Genomic DNA, 11684 nt, shown 5'->3' with positions numbered 1-11684 from the left:
GTGAACTGTATTTATATTGAGCATGTTAGGTAAAATAACTACCTTTATGGATAAATCTATTGTTGACATTTTGTACATCAAAGTGGTGAGGGAATAATAAAGTTTGAAAGATGACTGCCTTGAAAGTTAATATTTTTTTCTTGTACATATTTTGCATTTATGCTGAGTTAGATATGAGAATTCATAAAACCTTTATATCTGTACTTTCAGTATGGCGCTAAAGCTAGCAAGCAGTTAGTTTAGCATAGCATTCTGACTGGAAACATATACCAACTACAAATTGCTAATAAAAAGGTTGCGGTATCAAACATGATACGCTGTTAACTCTTTTTGACCAGATTAGCAAATCATTCCTAAAACCGTAATTGTTTTTGCGAATCAGATAATCTTCTCGAGGTGAAATGTAAAACTGGTGGACTATTCTTCTTTTTCACACCATGCTTCTTTAAAAAAATGTTTATTCAGACCAAATCACATCAAGTACAGCTCAAAGTCAGTAGTAGAGGAACAAGTTCCTCCTTAAATGCAAATTAAAATAGTTCTTTTTGAAAAACAAATCCCTGATTAAAAAAAAAAAAGAATTAGATAACTTTAATGTTTAAAAAGGGAAATACCATTACAGTCAACTGATCCCTGATTATGTACACGCGTCATATCAAACCTCCAATCAATCCGTATCACACTGAAAATCGTACAAATTATTTCGGATCAGTGCATTTAGACTCTAGGCAAAATCTATTGCTATACACGGTTTGGATCCAAAGCAACGGAAAGAGTTTGCAGATAAGATTTTCGTCTCACAAAACTCAGAATTAAAAAAAACGTGTTGCTCTAGCACGGGATGCGTTTACTTGGCCTTGGCAAAGCCCACTCTGTTAGCGTCTCGATCAAACACGGTGTAGTACTGCCCCATGAAAACATCTCCCAGAATCCACAGCGGGCCGGCGGGGGCGGGGATGTCCAGACCCATGAAGCCGCTCAGACACATCGTCTTTCCAGCCTGAGTTACCTGGACAATTACAAGGAAATAATACAGTTAATGATGAAGACATAATACAAAATACATGTGAGAATGTGTTGATGACAAATGTGTGCAACCACTGCTCGGACAACAAACCAGCCTCCTCCTTTGCCAAGTGAAACAAAGCGGCATTTGTTTAGTTTATCATGACGCAACACACAGTCAGTGTTGTTTTGTTGCGGCAGGAGCTGACTGCCCCCCCCCTGCTGGTTGTAAACATTCCAACATCCTCACCTTAAGGATGTACTGCTCTCCGGTGAGTGTGTAGACCTGGCCCCCCACGGTGAAGCTGATGACGGGCAGCGATGGGACCTTGTCGCAGTTCACCATGTACTGAAACAACAAGAATTCACTGTTTATTACACTGTTCAATCAGTGTATTCATTGTCTTTACAAACAGACAAAAGTGGAAAATATTTTTTTTTAAAGGCATCAAACTGCAGTCTTTCCCCAGATTTGTATACAAACATTAGAATTTTATCTTTTAAAAATAAAAGGTTTGCTTATTCAGAGTGTCAAAATGAAGACTTTTCACTGGTGGAATGTTATCGAGTAAAACTATGTACTTTACCTGATTATTGTAATTTTAAGCTACTTCATATTTCTACTTCACGACATTTTGGAAGTAAATAATTTATATTATACTCAATACAAATATTTGACAGCTTTAGTTACTTTTCAGATTTGGGTAATTAGATAATACTAAATAGGAACCACAATTAAACATTGACCTATTATCACAGGTTATTATGCTTTTTGGAGTTTTCCTTTCACTGTAGGTTTATGTGCATGTTAATGGTCTAAGGCTAAAAGTTCACTCCAGGAAGTTTCTTCACACATGTTTCTATTTAGCATTGCTACTTTTACTCAAGTAAAAGTACATCTTCCACCTCTGTCTGTTCCTCACCTCTCCCTGGATGAGTGGAAAGGCCCCGATGGCCTTCTGCAGGGCCTTGACCTCCACAGAGGGGCCGGTGATCAGAGACGTCCCGGAGTCCACGATGGCCTCGCAGCCCCCCTTACACAGACTCAGCTGGTCGCCCACTGCCATACTGTTACACACATACAGTATACACATGATTCAGTAATCAGAGCTCACTCACAGCCTGACGGTGCCCACATGGTTTGGAAATTATGCAATAAAGTGACCATGTCATTGAGGCTGCAACAATTATCTTCTCATCTAGTAATTTATTGTTAAATAGCCAAAAATGTAAAACTGAAAACGCACCCGTTTTAACTGTACCTTGGGCAAAAATAAATAAATAACTCTTCTCTACGAAGCATGTTGTCTATAGATTTTCTGTCAACTGACTGAAGATTAAGTAACAATTATTTTGACAAAGTATTTCAGTATTAGTTCCTCTTGTGTTGCAAGATGCGTCTCAAAGCTTAAAGTTGGAAAGTATAGTCAATCATCGTCATCTCTAGGTTTTGAATCTGAATATTGGAGGACTCACCCGTCTACCCTGATCTGCCAGTAGGCCTGGCGGGTGACATTGACGTAGTTGAAGTCCCCGGTGTAGTATTTGGGGTCGGTTCCTCCCAGCAGCAGCTCTCCGCCGGGTTCTGTGTCGGGGTTCCTGACGAGAGACGGCAACAAAAACGTTTAATTTCACCTAGTATAAAGACAGGCAGATATTTTGGTTTGGTATAGTTTGAGTATCCATTTGCTTGCTATCTCAACACAGTTGAATGAAGTTTTGTTTGTGTCAATAACAACTAAAGAAAATGTTATGCAGGGTTCATACACTTTTTCACCAATGATTTTCAATGACTTTTCCATGACCTAATTACTCTTTCTCAGCAGTACCACTGAAAATGGTTTATTTGAACATGGAACAGGAAAATAAGTTCTGCATATGAAACATGTTTTGCCTATCTAAAACAAATCCAATAGTAGGCTTACTAGCTTCTACAGGCTAAAGCAAATAAAATCTCTCGGCAACAAAATACCTCGACAGTTAAATGCCATTTTATGTTTCATTACTATACGACACAGTATGTATTATCATTATAGTATTACTATTTCGGCGATTAGCTAAAATATTAATTATATTTGATGCAACTTTAGTTACAATTCCATGACTTTTCCAAAACTTTGGGATAAAAAAAAATATTGTTTTCCATAACTTTTCCAGGGCCTGGAATTTGCATTTGCAATTCCCATGACTTTTCCAGGTTTTTAATAACCGTAAGAACCCTGGTTATGGTTGTTAAACAAGTGGTATAAAAAGATATTTAAAGATTAAAATAAAATGTATATCAGCTAAATTAATTCAGTATAAAGTAGAGTATTTAGTGAAGTTACCAGCTTCCTGTTTCTACATCCAGAAGACTTGACGCAACATTAGCATTCATTTGCAGCCGTGGTTCTGTTCAATATGTATTCCCCTCACATCTGACCAGAAGATTGGAACACTCATTTCTGATAAAGACTAGACATTTTGTCTTTTAATGCACTTTCACATTTTATAAACCCATTTGTGAGAATGATCCATCTGCACATCCTCTTTATCTACAGTTCTACCGTTATCAGAGAACATTTTACAGTTAACCAATGACACACACTTGTGGTCACACAAACACACACTCTTCAGAGGAAGATGGTTTCTCAATTTTCTGTCATTACCTTCAACAGCAGCATGGGAAGAGTAACCCAGATTTCATAATTGTTACATCCAAAGGGCAGCTTCAAATAATAAATAAAAACCCCCGTTTTTCCAATCTTATGTCATTAGTATTTCAGAAGGAGGCAAACATCCAATGCAACACGCAGGCAAACAGTGCAGGTTGTGAGAACAAAAGAATGAAAACGCACACAGTCAAGCAAATTCAAACAACTATGAAGTGGACAAGATTGTAGGCAACTGACTGGTTTGTGCCGACAGTGGAAACAAGAAGAACCTATCATTTTAGAGTGGCAACACGCTGAAACCCTTCAGTTCCTCACCTGTTCAGGTAGAAGGAGAAGACGTTCTGCTCCACCTTCTTCTGGCTCATGATGTTGTCAAAGACCGGAGCCACCCCGTCCACAGAGATGCGGGGGTAGGCCATGCCGAGGATCCCGTCAAACTTGGCCGCGATGAAGGCAACCCCGGGCTGCTTGATGGCTTCACCGAAAAGCTGGCTATCAATTGCCAAGTCTCCGATCTAGGAAATGAAGAGAAATAACGGGTCAGTCGCATAAATCTCCACTGAAATCTAAACTGAAGTTTACTTTGATGTGAGAACCTTACTGTGCATGTGTCCTGACTGAGGTATCCCGACAGACTGCCGGTTCCATACTGGATGGCGAAGGCGGTGCCGTTCTTCACGTATGTGCTGGACTTGCCAGAATTATATTTGTGATGAAGCACTGTGAGAAAGAAAAGATAGATATTTTATTGAAATTTCCAACATTTTACCGAGAAAATGTAACTTTACAGCACTGTGTTTTTGCGATGACTACAGGTGGACTTACAGCAAGCGATGTCCAAGAGGGAGCAGTGAATTGAGGGCACCCACAGGTTGGAGGAACCCGTGTCGAAGACGACAGTGAAGGGCTGAGGGGGGGTACCCAGGCCGATCTCACCGTAATACTGGGCCTGGAGGGGGGGGGGGGGGAAAGAAAACATTTGATTATCAACAACAAGCCTTTTGAGATTTAGTGGGCTTTCAAGGACTTAAAAAAACCCAGCAGGAAATAAATCTAATAAACACTTAATCCTAGAGCTGATCTTAAGTTTTCAATAATAGAGATTAAGATAACAAAACACTCATCATTTCTACCAACAGCAGAGAAACTGAGCATGGCATACATATGTTATGAGGAAAATGTAATCCTGGTCACCCCCAGCAAATGTGGATCTTTAACAGCAGTTTGCAGGCATATTCTTTTATAAAAGTATTTAGAAATACCGCAAGCTCTTAATTTGAAATAAGGCAGAATGAATGGGCCGGTTGAACCATGATTTGCTGTATGTTGATCTTGAGATTGCATGAACCATTTATCAGCAAATTAGGGTCATTTTCAGTTAATTTGATATGTTTTTATAAATGGCAAATAGCAATTAGATAAAGGGAAATTAATGTTATGTTCAGGCTCTAGTCTCCTTTAACAGTGACAAACTGTTTGTTTGCCTTCGCTGAGTCCTTGCAGCTGTTGGTGTCACTGTCAGCTACTCAAGTGTTAGAAGGACACAGGTCACATAAGTACCAAGTCGTGTCAATAAATCACTTAATGTTTCACAATTTAAAATGTGACTCAACACACGATGTCTCGACAAATGTACTTCCCTTTATGTGACTGAAATTGAAAAGGACCCAACCATTCAGCCTGGGGGAGTTTTGTCAAGTCATCCCACCCTCAAAGCACTTCCTTTTATTTTGAGATACATTTTAAACCCGCATTTATCTGATTTACACTCCGATTTGTTATTGCTTTGGTTTGCCCAAGCTACAGATGTTTTCCATACCATTGGATTAGTTTATATTTAGGTGACATGGTCTTTGAGGTTTCTGACTGTAATGGAGATAATTGTATTTGTGGTGCCTACATTTGACATGTACAAACAATTTATTTTAGCAGTGTCCTCGATACTCTGGATGATATACAGCAGGAGTTCCCGAGGTTTGCACCGTGTTAGGGAAAGCTTTGTTTTCTCACTTTTTTATATTTATTTAGTAAATAAAATGTATTGAAATATTGTTATGATAAATGATTTATTTACTATTTTGCTTTGCAGGATTGAAAATAGGCCTGTATTATTTATTTAAATTTGACAGTTTAAGTCCGACTTGTTGGCTTTTCTAGTATGTCAAAATTAAATATTCTGCAGACCTATTCATCAACAGATAAACTGATATCTGTTAACAAATATTATCAGTCTAGATATAATCACAATCGTAAATACTTAATTTATGTAAAACATCAAAAATGGACAATCTCTTGAATATTATGCTCTTTTACATTTCACCTTTTCTTGTATTGAAAGGTTGATGGATGTAATAACCAGAAATACAACAAAAAAGAGTTTCATATGTAAAGAAAAACCGAGAGCAAACAAACGTTCAGTCAGCTGATTATGAGGCTTACAGATAAATAACTGAGTCAGTGGTCATGTGGTATTTCCTCTTCCGTCACATTCAGTTTTCTCACAGAAAAGCTGATATTAGTCTACAGCAGAATGAATCAGCTTTTCTTAAAAAGCTGTGTTAGCAAAGGATTTACTGGTCTGGAGAGGCAAAGTCTAATTTCCTATTGAGCTGGGAAAAAGGCAGAGGCGTCACAACACAACAGGACCTTTGTTGCCCCCCGCCCCCCACTTGGCTTTGAGCAGTGCATTAGGGGAAAGGGAAGACTTAAGGGTCCACAGGTCAGTGGTTTTGAGAGAAACGCTCACGTCCAAGTAGTTCTTCAGGGTTTCTGGAGTGGGTGCATTACTGGCGGGGAAGCCAAAGTTGTACTTCAGGGAGTGATGGTCGGCCAGGAGCTCCTCTGCTCTCTTCCCAGAGTCGGTCAGCTGACGTCTGATGGAACGGAATTTCTTTAAGGGAATTCTGTATGGGAAGAAACATTAAAGACTGTTGACTGTGCTTTGAACAACATCATTTAAGTTTAAATGCAGTGGAAATTAAGAGTTATCATTAGGCTACTTCATTTGTAGAAACGCCTACACAACTGGTGGTGTCGCAGATAAGATTTGGCCTACATACTTCCTCCTTATCTTCAGTGTTGCAAAATATTGTTAGAACTGTGCACAATGCATCAATATCAACAGACGCCTCCATTGAATTGACTAAATACACGCATAGCTCAGACAACTGAAGAAGTCCTACATTAAATCTTCCATTTAGAAAGATCAGTATTCTGTGTTTCTTAGTGTTCTTCACCCAGTTTAATTTAAGAACGGTGTGCCAAAGCAAAAGCAAGAGAAAACAAAAATAAAGATTAAAAGGAAAACAAACTACCTGAAGATGTTAAATAGTTCTACAAAACACTTTCAATCCAAACTGAGCATTTCAATCTTCATGAAGGGGGATTTTGGCATTAGGCTGCAAGTGTTTTCTAGGTAGGGTTGACTGATAAACCAGCCACAGAAACAGTGTTCCTTTAACCAGTCATCAACTTGTGACTTTAGCACAGTCAAAATTAAATATGAAACTAAGAGCAAACTTCATGGAGTCATATTGCTAATACCATTAACTTCAGTGTCTGACTGACACAGCTCTCTCTTTCCTTAACGACTAAAGCACCATATTGCTGACATGTGGTTTTAAAAAAGAAAGAAAGCAGGATGTATAAGACAGTCACACCACAGAGGGGACACTTTCTATTTTTAGCACATGCCATGACTTGTGTGCAAGCTGTCAATCACGAAGTTTGAATATTTGTACAAAATTAAGAAACCTCCACATTTGAAAGAACCTAAAATAATGTCTTAAAAATAGCAGAATGTGCAACCAAATATGGGAAAGCTCAATAACAGGAAGTCACATCCAGCCTTCAGCGGTTGCATAGATTAGATATCTTTGAATGAACAAACACACAGGTAACTGGCATCGCACCTGGGCCATGCAATCAGCTCCATAACAACCAATGCTCCCGGGTGGAAAAGGTGGAAACTAGTTCATTAGCTGTGCTCCATGATCAAGGTTTGACTGGTTCAGTGAGAACTGCAACAGTGTATTATCCTTCACTTCGCATCGTTAATGTCATATATTTTTTTTAATTAAACTTCTGTTTTAAGTGCATTTCAATGTTTCTACATTTCAGAGGGAAACGTTTTTACTACATTTATTAACAGTGTTTTCTACTGAATGTGTTTTCATATTCAAGAACAGCAGCCCCCAGTAAACTAATCCATGGATTCTTTCTTAGTACACATTACATGTCATTTATTAGACGCTTTCATCCAAAGCGACTTACTTACTCAATATTGTGGGCAATCCCCACAGGAGCAATTTGGGGAGAAGTGTCCCAGGGACACAACGACATGCTGACTGCAGTGGGACTCGAACTTGCTACCCTCTGATTCGAAGTCCAGCACTCTATCTACTGAGCCACAGCCTTCCAATACAAATATTTCTATATTACATTTGTTGTATTCATGCCCAATAACTTATTTTAGAAAGAAGATAATGAGCACTGATGTTGCAATTGCAATGTTATTGACTTTATTGGCGGTAATAAAAGCTTTTGCAAACACAATTAGATTGTATTAAGAATAACATTCTAATGATTGTATTTTTGCAGGGATAGGTACCAAACAAAGCTTTTTCTATCTATAGTCTATAAAATACGATTTTAAGGCGAGGTTTATTTGGCTATTTCCATAAAACATTGAATGGTTCAGCCCTATACTTCCTTGATGCTTTGTGGAGAAACTCCGTTTTACAGATCAGGCGATTCATTCAACTAATTGATTAGTCGACAAAGGGATATGGTCTTAAGTCGACCAATCATTTCTATTCTCGAAGACAGCCTTATTAGTCCTGAGTACCCACCAGAAAAAGTGGGTCAAACCCCTTGCAAATAATGCTAAACATATATAGGCTACTGGTTAAGTAAAAGAAACGAATACTCTCAAATTGCATATAAGGTTACTCCACCAGTATGATGAACTGGTTTCTGGAAGCCTCTCTATGATCAGCCTACAGAGAGGTGATAGTTCACAGCAAGCAACACTGAACAGGTTTAGAAGTCACACGCTGTCCTCTGCTGTGCACAGGATCACAGAGAGACAGACGAGATAAAAAGTAGCAAACAGAATCTGTAAGCTAACACACCAAACTTCTACATTATATATATTTCAGGTGCAAACAGACAATTTTCTGTGGTGAAACGTTAGGTAACACGAGTTGAAATTGTGTAGGTTGCACGCTAGCTCACATTAAATCCCATAAACCTTGATTTAAAAATACTTGTACTAGTGATATATAACTATTTTACTTTCTTACCGAACAAGCGCGTCGTTGGTCAGGGCTAAGGCCGCGAACACACACAGCAATAACATCTTCATTGTAACAGTGGGAAGAATCAGAAACGCATAGAGACACAACAATGACTGAGCAGTTCAGACTTGTTGTCGACAACTGCCTACTTCTATCAGCTGACTGCAGCGGGCAGGCTTCGTCACGTGATCCTCAATCCGCTCCGGTGACGTCACTTCCGGTATTTAAAACAAATCTGTTAACGATACTTCAATTTAATCACGGACATTTTTTCTAGCTTTTAGTTTAGTTCTTGGAAGGTAATTGTACGCTCGTTTTAACGTTTGAATTAAGCAAATGTACATTTATAAGAAAATAATGAGATCGATTTCAAAATGTTTATTTTCATATATTGTGTTGTTGGACATTAAACTTGTGTGATCAGGAACATGAACGGTATTTAAAGTAGTACAAATATCCCCTGTGATTTATACATTATAGCCTTTATCTTATCACAAGTTTGTTATCATAATTAGATGTAAAATCAGGGTTTTATTGTGGTAATTGTTTGAGGATGACTTTTATAACTATTAACTAATAATATGTTTTGCTATGGATGATTTTAGATATTTATTTCATTTATTGATTGTTTGTTTTTGTAAAAACAGTAATTTAGAGAGAAATTCTGTCCCAAAAAATCTGCATTTTTTTTCACTGGATCTTGAACACATTTATAAGAAAAATAATGAAAAAATTGTCAAAATATTGACCAATTAATTTGTATGAAGCGAATACTTGTTTCAGCTTTTCGTTCCAACGGTTGGGCAGTTTAAGATTCAGTTTATATGTTTAATTAAAACCATCTCTACTAAAGGTTGCTGTTGTTCTAACAAGCCATAGTTGTTAGAAGAATATGTCAGCATAAATGAGGCCACTCCACCCAGCCATATCAATACTCATATTGCACGAGGCACGGGCCGAGGAGGTGGAGTTGCAGCAATCTTTGACTCAAGTTTACTTATCAATACTAAACCAAAATTAAATTATACCTCCTTTGAAAGTCTCGTTTTTAGTCTTACGCATCCGACCTGGAAAACTTTGCAGCCAATCTTATTTGTTACAGTGTACCAGGTCCTTATTTTTATCAACTTTGGTACTTAAAACAGATAAAGTAATTATCGTAGGTGACTTTAATATTCATGTTGACGATGATAAAAATAGCCTTACTGTTGCATTTAACTCTATATTAGATTCTGTTGGTTTCTGTCAGAGTGTAAATAAACCAACCAACCCACTGCTATAATCACACTCTCGACCTTTTTCTGACTTATGGTATTGAAATTGAGCAACTATTAGTCGAACCGCATAATCCTACTTTATCCGAACATTTCTTAGTAACTTTTGAAGTACTGTTACTAGACTACAAAGCATTAGTCAAAAGCTCCTGCAGCAGAAACCTATCTATTAGTGCTATAGCCACATTTAAGGAAGAGATTCCACCAATACTTAACTCGATAGCATGTCTGCATGTAGGGGAGGAAACTTATACAAAATGTACACCACCCCAAATTGATCATGTTGTTGATAGTGCTACAGATGCGCTGCGAATAAAATTAGACTCTGTTGCTCCTTTGAAAAAGAATAAAATAAAATAACATAGATTAGCTCCATGGCAAAATGCCGAAACCCGCAAAATAAAGCAAAAGTCGAGACAACTTGAAAGGATATGGCGTTCCACTAAACTTGAAGAATCTCGTTTAATTTGTCATATTACTCTCAATGAATATAAGAAAGCACTGCGTAAAGCGAGAGCAGCCTACTACTCTTCATTAATAAATAAGAATAATGCAAGATTTATTTTCAGCACTGGAGCCAGGTTGACAGAGAGCCACAGCTCGATTGAGCCTTCTATTCGCATAGCACTCAGTAGTAATGATTTTATGTGCTTTTTTAACGATAAAATTGTTACTCTTAGAAACAAAATTAATGACCTCTTGCCTTTGACCAGTATAGTGTTATCAACAGCTCCCGGAAACGTAAGTTCTAATATTACACTAGATAGTAAACTAGAATGCTTTTCAGCCATAAACCTTGAACAATTAAATTCAATGATTCTCTCTTCTAAACCATCAACATGTATGTTAGACCCAATTCCAACTAAGCTGTTGAAGGAAGTTTTTCCATTAATTAGCACTTCTTTATTAAATATTATGAATATGTCTTTATTATCAGACTATGTTCCACAATCATTCAAAGTAGCAGTGATAAAACCGCTTCTTAAAAAGCACAACCTCGATCCAGAGGTTTTAGCCAACTATAGACCTATTTCTAATCTTCCGTTCCTCTCAAAAATTCTTGAGAAAGCAGTCGCAAAACAGTTGTGTGATCACTTAAAAAACAATGATTTATTTGAAGATTTTCAGTCTGGCTTTAGAACACATCATAGCACAGAGACAGCTCTGGTTAAAGTCACAAATGACATTCTAATAGCCTCTGACAAGGGACGTGTCTCTATTCTTGTTTTGCTCGATCTCAGTGCTGCATTTGATACTATCGACCATGATATCCTATTGCAAAGACTAGAGCACTTAGTTGGCATACAGGGAACTGCTTTAGGCTGGTTTAGGTCCTATCTATCTGAACGCTCTCAGTTTGTACGTGTCAACGATGAATCTTCCACGCAAACCAAAGTTAGCCATGGAGTGCCACAGGGCTCAGTGCTCGGACCTATTTTGTTCACATTATATAT

General features: G+C 37.9%; 1 protein-coding gene across 1 annotated transcript; it reads right to left on the bottom strand.

Annotated features, from left to right (window-relative positions):
- Nucleotides 1-440: 440 nt before the first annotated feature.
- ctsd (cathepsin D) lies at nucleotides 441-9158 on the bottom strand. The gene is made up of 9 exons (XM_034197536.1): nucleotides 8963-9158; nucleotides 6406-6562; nucleotides 4485-4608; nucleotides 4261-4379; nucleotides 3975-4174; nucleotides 2482-2604; nucleotides 1929-2073; nucleotides 1256-1354; nucleotides 441-1009 (listed from the first exon to the last, which is right to left on the bottom strand). The coding sequence occupies exons 1-9, from the start codon at nucleotides 9022-9024 to the stop codon at nucleotides 848-850; spliced, it is 1191 nt and encodes a 396-aa protein (XP_034053427.1). The 5' UTR covers nucleotides 9025-9158; the 3' UTR covers nucleotides 441-847.
- Between the last annotated feature and the right edge of the window lie 2526 nt (nucleotides 9159-11684).

This window comes from Gymnodraco acuticeps, unplaced genomic scaffold, assembly GCF_902827175.1.
Source record: "Gymnodraco acuticeps unplaced genomic scaffold, fGymAcu1.1, whole genome shotgun sequence".
Classification (NCBI taxonomy): Eukaryota; Metazoa; Chordata; class Actinopteri; order Perciformes; family Bathydraconidae; genus Gymnodraco; species Gymnodraco acuticeps.
This window is presented reverse-complemented; position numbering and strand designations above follow the sequence as displayed.